Here is a 17,804-nt window from a genome sequence, read left to right as displayed (position 1 = left end):
TGCGCTCCCCCCCACACACTTACAGAATCACACTGCGCTCCCCCCCACACACATACAGAATCACACTGCGCTCCCCCCCCACACACATACAGAATCACACTGCGCTCCCCCCCCACACACATACAGAATCACACTGCGCTCCCCCCCCACACACATACAGAATCACACTGCGCTCCCCCCCCACACACATACAGAATCACACTGCGCTCCCCCCCCACACACATACAGAATCACACTGCGCTCCCCCCCCCCCACACACATACAGAATCACACTGCGCTCCCCCCCCCCCACACATACAGAATCACACTGCGCTCCCCCCCCCCACACACATACAGAATCACACTGCGCTCCCCCCCCCCACACACATACAGAATCACACTGCGCTCCCCCCCCCCCACACACATACAGAATCACACTGCGCTCCCCCCCCCCACACACATACAGAATCACACTGCGCTCCCCCCCCCCACACACATACAGAATCACACTGCGCTCCCCCCCCCACACACATACAGAATCACACTGCGCTCCCCCCCCCCACACACATACAGAATCACACTGCGCTCTCCCCACACACACACAGAATCACACTGCGCTCCCCCCCCCACACACATACAGAATCACACTGCACTCCCCCCGCACACACATAATCACACTGCGCTCCCCCCCCCACACACACACATACAGAATCACACTGCGCTCCCCCCCACACACATACAGAATCACACTGCACTCCCCCCCCCCACACACATACAGAATCACACTGCGCTCCCCCCCCCCACACACATACAGAATCACACTGCGCTCCCCCCCCCCCACACACATACAGAATCACACTGCGCTCCCCCCCCCCACACACATACAGAATCACACTGCGCTCCCCACCCCCCCACATACAGAATCACACTGCGCTCTCCCCACACACACACAGAATCACACTGCGCTCCCCCCCCCACACACATACAGAATCACACTGCACTCCCCCCGCACACACATAATCACACTGCGCTCCCCCCCCACACACACACATACAGAATCACACTGCGCTCCCCCCCACACACATACAGAATCACACTGCACTCCCCCCCCCCCCCACACACAGAATCACACTGCGCTCCCCCCCCCCACACACATACAGAATCACACTGCGCTCCCCCCCCCCACACACATACAGAATCACACTGCGCTCCCCCCCCCACACACATACAGAATCACACTGCGCTCCCCCCCCCCCACACACATACAGAATCACACTGCGCTCCCCACCCCCCCCCACATACAGAATCACACTGCGCTCCCCCCCCCCACACACAGAATCACACTGCGCTCCCCCCCCCCCACACACATACAGAATCACACTGCGCTCTCCCCACACACACACATACAGAATCACACTGCGCTCTCCCCACACACAGAATCACACTGCGCTCCCCCCCCCCCCCACACATACAGAATCACACTGCACTCCCCCCGCACACACATAATCACACTGCGCTCCCCCCCCCCCCACACACATACAGAATCACACTGCGCTCCCCCCCACACACTTACAGAATCACACTGCGCTCCCCCCCACACACATACAGAATCACACTGCGCTCCCCCCCCACACACATACAGAATCACACTGCGCTCCCCCCCCCACACACATACAGAATCACACTGCGCTCCCCCCCCACACACACAGAATCACACTGCGCTCCCCCCCCCGCACACACATAATCACACTGCGCTCCCCCCCCCCACACACACACATACAGAATCACACTGCGCTCTCCCCACACACACACAGAATCACACTGCGCTCCCCCCCCCACACACATACAGAATCACACTGCACTCCCCCCGCACACACATAATCACACTGCGCTCCCCCCCCCACACACACACATACAGAATCACACTGCGCTCCCCCCCACACACTTACAGAATCACACTGCGCTCCCCCCCACACACATACAGAATCACACTGCGCTCCCCCCCCCACACACATACAGAATCACACTGCGCTCCCCCCCCACACACATACAGAATCACACTGCGCTCCCCCCCCACACACACACATACAGAATCACACTGCGCTCCCCCCCCCCCACACACATACAGAATCACACTGCGCTCCCCCCCCCCCCACACACATACAGAATCACACTGCGCTCCCCCCCCCCCACACACATACAGAATCACACTGCGCTCCCCCCCCCCCACACACATAATCACACTGCGCTCCCCCCCCCCACACACATACAGAATCACACTGCGCTCCCCCCCCCCACACACATACAGAATCACACTGCGCTCCCCCCCCCCCCCACACACATACAGAATCACACTGCGCTCCCCACCCCCCCCCCACATACAGAATCACACTGCGCTCCCCCCCCCCCCACACACATACAGAATCACACTGCGCTCCCCACCCCCCCCCCACATACAGAATCACACTGCGCTCCCCCCCCCCCACACACATACAGAATCACACTGCGCTCCCCCCCCCCCACACACATACAGAATCACACTGCGCTCCCCACCCCCCCCCCACATACAGAATCACACTGCGCTCCCCCCCCCCCCACACACATACAGAATCACACTGCGCTCCCCCCCCCCCCCCCACATACAGAATCACACTGCGCTCCCCCCCCCCACACACATACAGAATCACACTGCGCTCCCCCCCCCCCACACACATACAGAATCACACTGCGCTCCCCCCCCCCCCACACACATACAGAATCACACTGCGCTCCCCACCCCCCCCCCACATACAGAATCACACTGCGCTCCCCCCCCCCCCCCCCATATTACAATGCCAGGGTAAGAGAATCTGAGGTTTTCTGACAGAACAGCCCCACCTCAGCATACAGCTCGCTCACTCGCCATGAGCCATGAGCCATGAGCCATGAGCCATGAGCCATGAGCCATGAGCCATGAGCCATGAGCAGCCATCCGTCACCTGCTCTGCAAACAGACTGAGCTCTCCAGCTTCCGACCCTTCTTTTCTAGCTGCCGATTCAGAGTCACGTGACAAGAGAATGACACGTGACCCAGTGACGTCAGGGGGTCAGTTTCCTGCATGGAGTTTAGCCGCTACCGTCCTCCCTCCTCTCAGAGAACGCTCCGCCCACATAGATTTGTTTCCATGGCTGTGCGTTACGTCTTGCGAAGCCAGAGAAACGTCAGTGCTGCCGCCAGCCTAGGTTAGGTGTGAAAGTTTTGCGTTTATTTACGGCCATGGATTCCTACAAAGTTCAAATGTGGGCAAAAGCAGACCCGTTTTTAATAGGCGCGCTGCAGTTCCCTCCGCCGGCGAAATTTAATATGCATTACCTGCGGAAGATGGCAACGTATGTGAGAACCCGCTCAGCAGAGGGCTGCCTCCCGCGCCTTAGCTGGGCGATGTGGCGGCACATAGCGTGCGGGAAGCTGCAGATGGTGGAGGACGCTGCCTGGCTCTACTTTGAGGCGTTCCATAGCCTGACTGAGCGGAGCGCCGACAAGAGCCTGGAGTGGGCGGAATGCGTCTCCAGCTGCTCCTCTGTGGCCGAGTACGAGACGGCGAAGAGCAAGGTAATGGTGGTCTCCTCAGCAGCCGGGAGCCCGGAGGAGCTGCCTGGCCTCACAAGCTGTCCTCCTGTTCTAGTCTATGTCTATAATGGGCCTATCCCCGCACTAGTAGTGCACCAACTGCCAATCCCCTCCACCATCTCTTACCTCAGTCCATGTTCACACTTGGTTCATTTGCCGTGTACAGTGTTTCTACAGTAAGTCTAGTGTTGGGCGAACTTGCTATTTGCAAGTTCAGCGTTCTGGTTAACGAAGAATTCCGTACTGGTTTCCGTTACCACGAACCATAGTGGAATTCTATGACGGCATGCCCGACGGAAGCCTATGGCTGGTTTCACATGGGCGTTGGGGGAACACGCGCGAGTGCAAAACCTTGTAATGCATTCTTCTGTGAAGTTCGGGCTTGGGATCGGTGTTCTGTAGATTGTATTATTTTCCCTTATAACATGGTTGTAAGGGAAAATAATAGCATTCTGAATACAGAATGCATAGCACAATAGCGCTGGAGGGGTTAAAAAAAAAAAAAATTATTTAACTCACCTTAGTCCACTTGATGGCGCAGCCCGGCTTCTCTTCTGTCTCCTCCTTTGCTGATTGCCGGAACAGGACCTGTGGTGACGTCACTCTGGTCATCACATGGTCCATCACATGATCCATCACCATGGTAAAAGATCATGTGATGACCGGAGTGACGTCACCACAGGTCCTGTTCCTGCACACAGCTAAGGGCTCTTTCACACTTGCGTTGTCCGGATCTGGCGTGTACTCCACTTGCCGGAATTACACTCCGGATCCGGAAAAACGCAAGTGTACTGAAAGCATTTGAAGACGGAACCGTCTTCAAAATGCTTTCAGTGTTACTATGGCAGCCAGGACGCTATTAAAGTCCTGGTTGCCATAGTAGTAGTGGGGAGCGGGGGAGCGGTATACTTAGTCCGTGCGGCTCCCGGGGCGCTCCAGAATGACGTCAGAGCGCCCCATGCGCATGGATGACGTGATCCATGCGATCACATGATCCATGCGCTTGGGGCGCCCTGACGTCACTCTGGAGCGCCCGGGGAGCCGCACGGACGGTAAGTATACTGCTCCCCCGCTCCCCACTACACTTTACCATGGCTGCCAGGACTTTAGCGTCCCGGCAGCCATGGTAACCATTCAGAAAAAGCTAAATGTCGGCTCCGGCAATGCGCCGAAACGACGTTTAGCTTAAGGCCGGATCCGGATCAATGCCTTTCAATGGGCATTAATTCCGGATCCGGCCTTGCGGCAAGTGTTCCGGATTTTTGGCCGGAGCAAAAAGCGCAGCATGCTGCGGTATTCTCTCCGGCCAAAAAACGTTCCGTTCCGGAACTGAAGACATCCTGATGCATCCTGAACGGATTTCTCTCCATTCAGAATGCATTAGGATAATCCTGATCAGGATTCTTCCGGCATAGAGCCCCGACGACGGAACTCTATGCCGGAAGACAAGAACGCAAGTGTGAAAGAGCCCTAAGATGAAGACAGAAGAGATGCCAGGCTGCGCGATCAAGTGGACTAAGGTGAGTTAAATAATTTTTTAATTTTTTTAACCCCTCCAGCCCTATTGTACTATGCATTCTGTATTCAGAATGCTATTATTTTCCCTTATAACCATGTTATAAGGGGAAATAATAAAGATCGGGTCCCCATCCCGACAGTCTCCTAGCAACCGTGCGTGAAAATCGCACCGTATCCGCACTTGCTTGCGGATGCTTGCGATTTTCACGCAACCCCATTCACTTCTATGGGGCCTGCGTTGCGTGAAAAACGCAGAATATAGAGCATGCTGCGATTTTCACGGAACGCACAAGTGATGCGTGCAAATCACCGCTCATGTGAACAGCCCCATAGAAATGAATGGGTCGGTATTCAGTGCGGGTGCAATGCGTTCAACTCAGGCATCGCATCCGCGCGGAATACTCGCCCGTGTGAAAGGGGCCTTACTTATATAGATCTGATTGCGATCAGTCTTGATCACTTACAGATACTATATAGTACTAGTGCTGATTAGCGACAGCGCTAATCAGTGACTGCTGTGTGGTGGGCTGGGTGCTAACTACTTGGCGGTGATGAGGGACCCTTACAGGGGGGTGATCAGGGAGTCTAAAATGAGTGATCAGGGGCTAATAAGGGGTTAATAAGTGACAGGGTAATGTGTATGTGTGGTGATTGGTACTACTTACAGAGCTGCATGTGTCCTTTGGTGGTCGATCCAAGCAAAAGGGACCACCAGAGGAGCAGGTAGCAGGTTTATCAGACGCTATTTTAAAAATAGCGTCTGACATACCAATTTCATTGGTAATTTCAAAAATCTACAGCCTGACAGCCAATGATCGCTGCCGGCAGGCTGTAGATGAACTTCTGAACTGCGCGCTCCTGTGAACGCGCGCTCCTGTGAGCGCGCGTTCACAGGTAATCTCGGGTCTCACGAGATGACGCCGATCGGCGTTAGTGTGAAACTGAGGGAGCCGCCGCAGTCACGCCTTTCGGCGTTAGTGTGACAGGAGGTGGTTAAATAAAAAAAATCCTTTTTTTTTAAAATTTATTTATTTATTTTTTAAATCATTGATTTTTATCTACCCTGCGTGGTATCGAGTATCGCAATACTTTTTTATGGTATCGAAATCGAATCAAAAATTTGGTATCGCAACAAATCTAATACTCTAATACACTGCTCGTTTCCATGGTTACGACCACCCTGCAATCCAACAGCAGTGATCGTACTTGCACATCAAGGGAAAAAAAGCATTATCCTATGTGCACTCCCACAGTCCCGGCCACCAGAGAGGCCGATAGTTTTTTCTTTAGTGTGCAAGCATGGCCACTGCTGATAGATTGAAGGGTGGTCGTAACCTTGGAAACGTGTAAAATCTGGTGGAAAAACGAATCCATCCAGCAAAGGAGGCAATATGGATAATTTTGTATTACTGTATGGTACATTAGTAAATGGCTTGTATAAACTTTCTGTACATGATATGATAAATGTCACTTGCTGAAGTGAAACAACCATTAAGACTGGCGTTTTTTTACATACAATAGCATCTGATGAGTCAAAATGATTAAAGGATAACTGTCATATTTTTTATTTTTTTTGCTAAAGTGTAGGGCAAGTGATAGGTAACAATTTTGCAATAGACTTTATTTAGCCAAAACGTTTATTTTTGGTAGAAAACTGGGGCTGAAATGGCCCTTAGCAGCACTCTTCAAAAGAGCGTTGCGAAGGGCCATCCGTCTCCGATTAGAAAAGATGGGCTGTGCAGCCAGACGCTATGCTTCTGCCTCCCGTGCTTCCCTGGGAGACAGAAGGGTGGGCACAGGAGTCTTAGGAGTTAAAATTACATTTATATTCCCCCCTTCTATGCAATCTAATGCTCCGTTACATTCACTGACCTGCGATCCCTGTGATAATTCATGAATCGGCCGCCGGCTCACTGCGCACAGTGCTTCTACTTCCGGCGGCTGCTTCATGAATTATTATTAGAGATGGCCCTGCGGTTCGCCCGGCGGTCATTTCACGGCGAACTTTGCGTGTTCGCGATTCGCCGAACATATGGAGACATTTGCGCCCGCCATATTCTTTTACATTATGAAGAACTTTGACCCATGACACATCCATCAGGTGGTACAGGACAGCCAATTGAGACATTTCAGCAGATGGACACACCCCCTACCTTATAAATAAATCTGATCTGGCCACCATTTTACATTCAGTTCTGGACAACTATTTAGTCTTGTCGCCATTTGCGACTAGACCCGCCGCCGTAGCTGTGTCGTTGAATACAGTGGCGGGCACAGGAGATGATAGTTCTCTGCCCCGCCGCCGATGTTCTTCTCAGCAGCGCAGTGGAGAAGGAGTCTCTCCCTCCCCCCTGTGCTGCCGCCAATAAGAAGAGAGACGGGAGGAGGAGGGGAGGGGCTGTGGCCACTGCGCCACCAATGAAGATAACTGAACTGTTAATACAAATACAGGAGGCGGGTGCCGGAATCAAATAGCCGGCACCCGACCTCTATGACAGGGAGCTGCGATCAGCGGCAGTTAACCCCTCAGGTACCACACCTGAAGGGTTAACTGCCACTGATCGCAGCTCCCTGTCATAGAGGTCGGGTGCCGGCTATTTGATTCCGGCACCCGCCTCCTGTATTTGTATTAACAGTTCAGTTATCTTCATTGGTGGCGCAGTGCGCCCACCCAACACCCCAGTATAATAAACATTGGTGGCGCAGTGCCCCCCCACCAACACCCCAGTATAATAAACATTGGTGGCGCAGTGCCCCCCCACCAACACCCCAGTATAATAAACATTGGTGGCAGTGCCAATGAGGGTTAAAAATATATATATATATATGAACTCACCTCCTCCAATTGATCGCATAGCTGCTGGTCTCCTGTTCTTTCTTCAGGACCTGTCGAAGGACCTGTGGTGACGTCACTGAGCTCATCAAATGGTCCATTACCATGGTGATGGATCATGTGATGTACCATGTGATGAGCACAGTGATGTCACCACAGCTCCTTTGACAGGTCCTGAAGAAAGAACAGGAGACTGGCAGCTACGCGATCAATTGGAGGAGGTGAGTTCATTATTATTTTTTTTTTCTAACCCTCAATTGACCTTCTACTTAGTATTCTGTATGCTATTATTTTCCCTTATAACCATGTTATAAGGGAAAATAACACAGTGAATAGACTTTCATCCTAGCAACCATGTGTGAAAATCGCACCGCATCCGCACTTGCTTGCGGATGCTTGCGATTTTCATGCAGCCCCATTCACTTCTATGGGGCCTGCGTTGCGTGAAAAACGCACAATATAGAGCATGCTGCGATTTTCACGCAACGCACAAGTGATGCGTGAAAATCACCGCTCATGTGCACAGCCCCAAAGAAGTGAATGGGTCAGGATTCAGTGCGGGTGCAATGTGTTCACCTCACGCATTGCACCCGCGCAGAAATCTCGCCCATGTGAAAGGGGCCTAAGGGTGAATAGGACAAGGGTTCCAGCCCCTAAGGGGGCTAATAGTAAGTAAAAAAAAAACACAAACACTAAGGCTATTTTCACACTTGCGGCAGTGTGATCCGGCAAGCAGTTCAGTCGTCAGAACTGCCCGCCGGATCCGCCGATCTGGATGTGACTGAAAGCATTTGTGAGACGCATCCGGATGCGGATCCGTCTCACAAATACATTGCAAGAACGGATCCGTCTCTCCGCTTGTCATGCGGACAGACGGATCCGTCTTGTATCTTCTTACACATTTTTACCGGTCTGCGCATGCCGGATCCGGCACAAATACATTCCTATGGGGAAAAATGCCGGATCCAGCATTCAGGCAAGTATTCAGTTTTTTTTGCCGGAGATAAAACCGTAGCATGCTGCGGTTTTATCTTTGTCCTGATCGGTCAAAATGACTGCACTGAAGACATCCTGATGCATCCTGAACGGATTACTCTCCATTCAGAATACATGGGGATATGCCTGATCAGTTCTTTTCTGGTATAGAGCCCCTGTGACGGAACTCTATGCCGGAAATGAAAAACCCTAGTGTGAAAGTACCCTAAAATATTAAAGGGTTTCTACCACCAGAAATACTGTTATGTAGCTGACTGATATAGCGATGCGCTAATGTCAGCACTACATAACAGTGTGTTTCTAACATTAGTCCCTGCAGCCATTTTTGTTAAAAAAGCACTTTTATTATATGCTAATGAGCCTCTAGGTGCTGTGCTATGTGGGCGTAAAATCAGCACCTAGAGGCTCCGTCCACTCACGCTTTATCCCGCCTAGGTCCAGTTTTTTGCCCGCCCAGCTCCTCTTGATTGATGCCACTGTTCCCTGCATCGTTGGCTAAATCCCGCACCTGCTCCGTTCACTTCTGTCTTCGGCGCAGGCGCAGTGAGTGAAGGCCTCTCTCCTGATGCCGGCTTCCTCACTGTGACATAGTCGGTGCAGGCGCAGTGAGGAATCCGGCAGCTCCGTCGCATCATTCACTCACTTCGCCGAAGACAGAAGTGAGCGGCGTAGGCGCGGTATTTCGCCAACGATGCAGGGAACAGTGGCATCAATCAAGAGGAGCGGGGCAGGCAGAACAGGGGACCTGGGTGGGATAAAGCGTGAGTGGACGGAGCCTCTAGGTGCTGATTTTACGCCCACATAGCTCCTAGAGGCTCATTAGCATATAATAAAAGTGCTTTTTTAACAAAAACAGCTGCAGGGACTAATGTTAGAAACATACTGTTATGTAGTGCTGACATTAGCGCATCGCTATATCAGTCAGCTACATAACAACATTATTTCTGGTGGTAGAAACCCTTTAAGTTTACATCCCCCCTTTCCCAATTTTACATATAAAATATATAAACAATAAATAAATAAACATATTACATAGCGCTGCGTCCGAAAAGTCCAAACTATTAAATTATTAAAAAATATCTCCTATGCGGTGAGCGCCGTAACAGAAATAAATAAATAAAAACCATGCGATTCGCCATTTTTTTGTCACCTTGTCACCCCAAAAAATAGGATAGGACTGTTCTATTATGTGCCGAACATTTCATAAAATGCGAAATGCACGCTGCTTTTTTTTGGTGTTTTTTTTATTTATTTATTTTTGCGTGGTATTGAGTATCGCAATATTTTTTTATGGTGACGAAAGCGAATCAAAATTTTAGTATCGAAACAACCCTACGCCGATCTGATCGGTGTAGCGTTGTCACGATACCAAAATTTTGATTCGGTTTTGATTTGGCTCCTAAATTTTTCAGTTCAGGAGCCAATGGCTACTAGGTATTTTTTTTTAGTCTGGAGCACTGCACTTTGTTTTAACTGATGATCTATCCTCTGGATAGATCATCAGCATCTGATCGGCGGGGTTCCCACACTCGGGACCCCCGCCGATCAGCTGTTTGAGAAGCCAGCGGCGCTCCAGCACTAGCGTAGGCGGGGCTAAGCTCTGTTCACTTGAATGGAGCTTAGCCCCGCCCACGCTAGTTGATACTAGTCGTGACGTCACTGGGCCGGCGGTAAACAGCGAGAAGGCCTTGGCGCTGCTGGAGAGCCGCTGCCTTCTCAAACAGCTGATCGGCGGGGGTCCCGGGTGTCGGAACCCCACCGATCAGATGCTGATGATCTATCCTCTGGATAGCTCATCAGTTAAAACAAAGTGCAGAACCCCTTTAACTTTAATAATTAAATTTATTTTCATTTTGAGGAATATCTTTTCCATTCACACGTCCGCAAAATGGGTCCGCATCCGTTCCGCAATCTTGCAGAACGGGTGCAGACCCATTAATTTTCAATGGGGCCGGAATGTGCTATCCGCATTTGCGGATCTGCACTTTCGCATCCGTGCTTCCGTTTCCGCAAAAAAATAGAACATGTCCTATTCTTGTCCGCAATTGCAGACAAGATTAGGCATTTTCTATTATAGTGCCGGTGTTCCGGAATTTTCTGCTACCCGGAATATTTTGCTACCCACGTCACTTCCGGTAGTGACGTGAGAGGTGTGTCTCTCGCCTCGGCATTTCATTGGCTGCGCCGAGGGTAGCAGAAAATTCCGGCTTCGCGCCTGCGCAGTAGCCCGGAATTTTCTGCTACCTTCGGCTCCTACTGCGCCGAGCCGTGTGGCAGCACACTGTAATTTAGGGGAGCAGTATGTGGCAGCACACTATTGGGGGAGTAGTATGTGGCAGCACACTATTGGGGGAGTAGTATGTGGCAACACACTATTGGGGGAGCAGTATGTGGCAGCACACTATTGGGGGAGCAGTATGTGGCAGCACACTATTGGGGGAGCAGTATGTGGCAGCACACTTTATTGGGGGAGCAGTATGTGGCAGCACACTATTGGGGGAGTAGTATGTGGCAACACACTATTGGGGGAGCAGTATGTGGCAGCACACTATTGGGGGAGCAGTATGTGGCAGCACACTATTGGGGGAGCAGTATGTGGCAGCACACTATTGGGGGAGTAGTATGTGGCAGCACACTATTGGGGGAGTAGTATGTGGCAGCACACTATTGGGGGAGTAGTATGTGGCAGCACACTATTGGGGGAGCAGTATGTGGCAGCACACTATTGGGGGAGTAGTATGTGGCAGCACACTATTGGGGGAGTAGTATGTGGCAGCACACTATTGGGGGAGAAGTATGTGGCAGCACACTATTGGGGGAGCAGTATGTGGCAGCACACTATTGGGGGAGCAGTATGTGGCAGCACACTATTGGGGGAGCAGTATGTGGCAGCACACTATTGGGGGAGCAGTATGTGGCAGCACACTGTATTGGGGAGCAGTATGTGACAGCACACTTTATTGGGGGAGCAGTATGTGGCAGCACACTGTATTGGGGGAGCAGTATGTGGCAGCACACTGTATTGGGGGAGCAGTACAGGGAGTGCAGAATTATTAGGCAAGTTGTATTTTTGAGGATTAATTTTATTATTGAACAACAACCATGTTCTCAATGAACCCAAAAAAACTCATTAATATCAAAGCTGAATATTTTAAAGTAGTTTTTAGTTTGTTTTTAGTTTTAGCTATTTTAGGGGGATATCTGTGTGTGCAGGTGACTATTACTGTGCATAATTATTAGGCAACTTAACAAAAAACTAATATATACCCATTTCAATTATTTATTTTTACCAGTGAAACCAATATAACATCTCAACATTCACAAATATACATTTCTGACATTCAAAAACAAAACAAAAACAAATCAGTGACCAATATAGCCACCTTTCTTTGCAAGGACACTCAAAAGCCTGCCATCCATGGATTCTGTCAGTGTTTTGATCTGTTCACCATCAACATTGCGTGCAGCAGCAACCACAGCCTCCCAGACACTGTTCAGAGAGGTGTACTGTTTTCCCTCCTTGTAAATCTCACATTTGATGATGGACCACAGGTTCTCAATGGGGTTCAGATCAGGTGAACAAGGAGGCCATGTCATTAGATTTTCTTCTTTTATACCCTTTCTTGCCAGCCACGCTGTGGAGTACTTGGACGCATGTGATGGAGCATTGTCCTGCATGAAAATCATGTTTTTCTTGAAGGATGCAGACTTCTTCCTGTACCACTGCTTGAAGGTGTCTTCCAGAAACTGGCAGTAGGACTGGGAGTTGAGCTTGACTCCATCCTCAACCCGAAAAGGCCCCACAAGCTCATCTTTGATACCAGCCCAAACCAGTACTCCACCTCCACCTTGCTGGCGTCTGAGTCGGACTGGAGCTCTCTGCCCTTTACCAATCCAGGCCACGGGCCCATCCATCTGGCCCATCAAGACTCACTCTCATTTCATCAGTCCATAAAACCTTAGAAAAATCAGTCTTGAGATATTTCTTGGCCCAGTCTTGACGTTTCAGCTTGTGTGTCTTGTTCAGTGGTGGTCGTCTTTCAGCCTTTCTTACCTTGGCCATGTCTCTGAGTATTGCACACCTTGTGCTTTTGGGCACTCCAGTGATGTTGCAGCTCTGAAATATGGCCAAACTGGTGGCAAGTGGCATCTTGGCAGCTGCACGCTTGACTTTTCTCAGTTCATGGGCAGTTATTTTGCGCCTTGGTTTTTCCACACGCTTCTTGAGACCCTGTTGACTATTTTGAATGAAACGCTTGATTGTTCGATGATCACGCTTCAGAAGCTTTGCAATTTTAAGAGTGCTGCATCCCTCTGCAAGATATCTCACTATTTTTGACTTTTCTGAGCCTGTCAAGTCCTTCTTTTGACCCATTTTGCCAAAGGAAAGGAAGTTGCCTAATAATTATGCACACCTGATATAGGGTGTTGATGTCATTAGACCACACCCCTTCTCATTACAGAGATGCTCAGCTCATTTTGCTACTGCGCCGAGCCGTCTTTTTCAGCGCATGCGCAGTGGGCCGGAATTTTCTGCTACCTTCAACTCCTACTGCACCTGCGCCGAGCCGTTTTTTAGCGAACCAAAGGTACCAGAACATTCCGGCCCACTGCGCATGCGCGGAAAAAGACAGCTTGGCGCAGGAGCGCCGAGTCCAATTAACAAAATAGGAATATCTAGACCTCTTCAGCACCTCTGTGACGTTTACTTGACAGTATTTTTATTAATTGGTCACTCAGACCACATTACGTCTAGCGTGAAGTGCTGACTAATAAAAAAAAATGTAAATCTTTATTTCATTTCCTTAAAACTATCTTCCACAAAAAAAAAAAAGGGCCGAAGGTAGCAGAAGATTCCGGCCCACTGCGCATGCGTGAAAAAAGACGGCTTGGCGCAGTATGAAATCGCGCCGAGTCCAGTTAACAAGAAAAGGGCTACAGCGCATGTGCGCCTAGGGTAGGGTAACAAATTTTTACAGGTCAGTGCGCAGTGTTCCGTAATTTGTTGCTACCTGTTCCGTTATTTTATGCTAACTGTAAAATTTTGCTATCCTTGTCACTTCCTGTTGTGAGGTAGCCACACGGAAGGGTTTTGAAGGAGTTGTACCCACCGCTCTTACACCTTTCTATGGAGTCAGGGATGTCACCGCTCTTACACCTTTCTATGGAGTCAGGGATGTCACCGCTCTTACACCTTTCTATGGAGTCAGGGATGTCACCGCTCTTACACCTTTCTATGGAGTCAGTTTTGATAACAGCGTCTGATATACCTGCTACCTGGTCCTCTGGTGGTCCATTTTGCTTGGATCGACCACCAGAGGACACAGGCAGCTCAGTAATAAGTAGCACCAAACACCACTACACTACACCACCCCCCCGTCACTTATTAACCCCTGATCACCCCCCTGTCACTGATCACCCCCCTGTAAGGCACCATTCAGACGTCCGTATGTTTTTTACGGATCCACGGATACATGGATCAGATCCGTAAAACACATACGGACGTCTGAATGGAGCCTTACGGGGGGGGGGGGGATGATCAATGACGGGGGGGGGGGGGTGTGATCACCCCCATATAGACTCCCCGATCACCCCCCTGTCATTGATCACCCCCCTGTAAGGCTCCATTCAGACATTTTTTTGGCCCAAGTTAGCGGAAATTATTATTTTTTTTTTTTTTCCTTTTCTTACAAAGTCTCATATTCCACTAACTTGTGTCAAAAAATAAAATCTCACATGAACTCACCATACCCCTCACGGAATCCAAATGCGTAAATTTTTTTAGATATTTATATTAGAGTTGTTGCGATACCAAATTTTTGATTCGGTTTCGATACCATGAAAAAGTATTGCGATACTCGATACCATTCGATACCACGCGAAAAAAATAAACAAAAAAAGCCACGTGCATTCCTCATTTTTAAAAATGGCGAATCGCGCAGTTTTTATTTTATTTTTTCTGTTCCGGCATTCACCACCTAGATTTTTTTTTTATATTTTAATAGTTTGGACTTTTCTGACGTGGCGATGTAATATGTTTATTTATATATTTTATATGTGAAATTGGGAAAAGGGGGGTGATTTATACTTCATATTTTAGTGTTTTTTTTTTTTTCACTTTTTATTTAATAACTATTTCCCCCCTTAGGGGCTAGAACCTGGGATCTTTCATCCCTTTTCCTATTCACCCTGATAGATCTCTATCAGGGTGAATAGGACTCCACACTGTCCCTGCTGCTCTGTGCTTTGTGCACACAGCATCAGGGATGTTACCATGGCAACCAGGGCTTCCTGGCTGCCATGGTAACCGATCGGAGCCCCAGGCTTACACAGCTGGGGCTCCGATCAGAAGCTGCCACTGCACCACCAATGAGGGGGAAGGGAGAGGACCCTGTGGCCACTGCCACCAATGATTTTAATACTGGAGGGTTGAGAGGGGCCGGCGCACTGTGCCACCAATGATTTTAATGGGATGGGGGGATTGAGGGGGGGGGGGCACACTGCACCACCAATGATTTTACCCCTTTATACAGGAGGCGGGTACTAGCAGATCAGCGGCAGTTAACTGCCGCTGATCGCAGCTCCCTGTCAGGGGCAGGGTGCCGGCAATGCGATTCTGCTGCCGGCACCCGCCTCCTGTATGTGTTAAAGACTGACTACTGTATATACTGCACACTGTATTGGGGGAGCACACTGTGTTCCCACATACTGCTCCTCCAATACAGTGTGCTGCCACATACTGCTCCCCTAAATTACAGTGTGCTGCCACAAGGCTCGGCGCAGGCGCAGTAGGAGCCGAAGGTAGCAGAAAATTCCGGGCTACTGCGCAGGCGCGAAGCCGGAATTTTCTGCTACCCTTGGCGCGTTCACGCTATGCGTGAATCCTCCGCGCCTGCGCCGACAAACCCCCGGCACAGCCAATGAAAGGCCGAGGTGAGAGACACACCGGAAGTGACGTGGGTAGCAAAATATTCCGGGTAGCAGAAAATTCCGGAACACCAGCGATGGGCGGTCCACAAATTGCGGAATGCACACTGCCGGCGTCCGTGTTTTGCGGATCCGCAAAACACTTACGGACGTGTGAATGGACCCTCATAGTAAAATTATTAAAGGTTACGTTTTATCTTTATGTATATTCTAATGGATTGCCTTCCTTGTACAATGTTATAATATACTTTCTAAGTATATTATAGTGCATTTGTATTGTGCGGAAGTTGTGTGCGGTTCTGCTGCGATACTGCAGGTATATAGAGGGACAAGCGTTATTGGAGCAAATAATTTCTACTGGTGTGATATACCAGTCGCCCCCCAAAAAACTGATTGAAGCGGGGTGTTATATACCAATATACTTTCTTTATAGTGCATTTGGTTACTGTATAGTGCATTTGCGCATGCGCTTACTGTACGTGAAAATTATATTGCCGATATTTCGCTTTGAAAAAAATAATGAATGGAGATCGCAAATTGGAATAATACATCTGGTATGTCACTGTCCATGTTGTGGGACTATTTGCGCACTTCTAGTAATTATTTCTTGGCTGCAAATATGAGCTGAAAGTTTTTCAGGTTCGCCTGCCATTAAAATGAATGGGACCCGCCGCGAACTTGCGGTTCGCGAACATTTGATCGCGCACCGTCCCGGCACATGTTTGTCCATCACTAATTATTATCACAGGGATCGCAGGTCAGTGAATGTAACGGAGCATTAGATTGCATAGGAAGGGGGAATATAAATGTAATTTTAACTCCTAAGACTCCTGTGCCCACCCTTCTGTCTCCCAGGGAAGCACGGGAGGCAGAAGCATAGTGCAGAGTGCTGCTAAGGGCCATTTTAGCCCCAGTTTTCTACAAAAAATAAACGTTTTGGCTAAATAAAGTCTATTGCAAAATTGTTACCTATCACTTGCCCTACACTTTAGCAAAAAAATATGACAGTTATCCTTTAAGTTGTATTAATTACTAGCAGAAGGACCCGGCTTCACACGGGTATATTTAATTTATTTCATTTAATGTTTGTGTGTGTCGTTAAAAGATATCCAGTTTCCCCAAAACAGTGACTTCTATGGCAGCTCACCCCCTTAACTTTGACCTTCACAGCATCCTGCCCCTTTAACAGTGACCTCCACAGTGCCCCACCATGTTGACTGTGACCTTCACAGCCCCCTTCCCCTATACCCCTATAACTGTGTTCTCCACAGCGGCCCGTCTCCTTAACACTGACTGTCCACAGCACCTTGCCCCTTTAACAGTGACCTCCCCTGTGCTGCGCTGCCCTAACAGTGACCTCCCCTGTGCTGCGCTGCCCTAACAGTGACCTCCCCTGTGCTGCGCTGCCCTAACAGTGACCTCCCCTGTGCTGCGCTGCCCTAACAGTGACCTCCCCTGTGCTGCGCTGCCCTAACAGTGACCTCCCCTGTGCTGCGCTGCCCTAACAGTGACCTCCCCTGTGCTGCGCTGCCCTAACAGTGACCTCCCCTGTGCTGCGCTGCCCTAACAGTGACCTCCCCTGTGCTGCGCTGCCCTAACAGTGACCTCCCCTGTGCTGCGCTGCCCTAACAGTGACCTCCCCTGTGCTGCGCTGCCCTAACAGTGACCTCCCCTGTGCTGCGCTGCCCTAACAGTGACCTCCCCTGTGCTGCGCTGCCCTAACAGTGACCTCCCCTGTGCTGCGCTGCCCTAACAGTGACCTCCCCTGTGCTGCGCTGCCCTAACAGTGACCTCCCCTGTGCTGCGCTGCCCTAACAGTGACCTCCCCTGTGCTGCGCTGCCCTAACAGTGACCTCCCCTGTGCTGCGCTGCCCTAACAGTGACCTCCCCTGTGCTGCGCTGCCCTAACAGTGACCTCCCCTGTGCTGCGCTGCCCTAACA

At 50.1% G+C, this 17,804-nt stretch overlaps 1 protein-coding gene across 1 annotated transcript in view; it reads left to right on the top strand.

The window, feature by feature from the left end:
- Nucleotides 1–3,108: 3,108 nt before the first annotated feature.
- TBCCD1 (TBCC domain containing 1) overlaps nucleotides 3,109–17,804 on the top strand; it is a 139,999-nt gene continuing 125,303 nt past the window's right edge. Inside the window, exon 1 of the mRNA XM_040432835.1 lies at nucleotides 3,109–3,571. Coding sequence (XP_040288769.1) covers nucleotides 3,236–3,571 — 336 coding nt within the window. The 5' untranslated portion in view covers nucleotides 3,109–3,235. The remainder of the gene's footprint in view (nucleotides 3,572–17,804) is intronic.

Source organism: Bufo bufo, chromosome 5 (assembly GCF_905171765.1).
Source record: "Bufo bufo chromosome 5, aBufBuf1.1, whole genome shotgun sequence".
NCBI classification, from domain to species: domain Eukaryota; kingdom Metazoa; phylum Chordata; class Amphibia; order Anura; family Bufonidae; genus Bufo; species Bufo bufo.
Note: the sequence above shows the minus strand (reverse complement) of the source record. Positions and strands in the feature narration are given on the sequence as shown.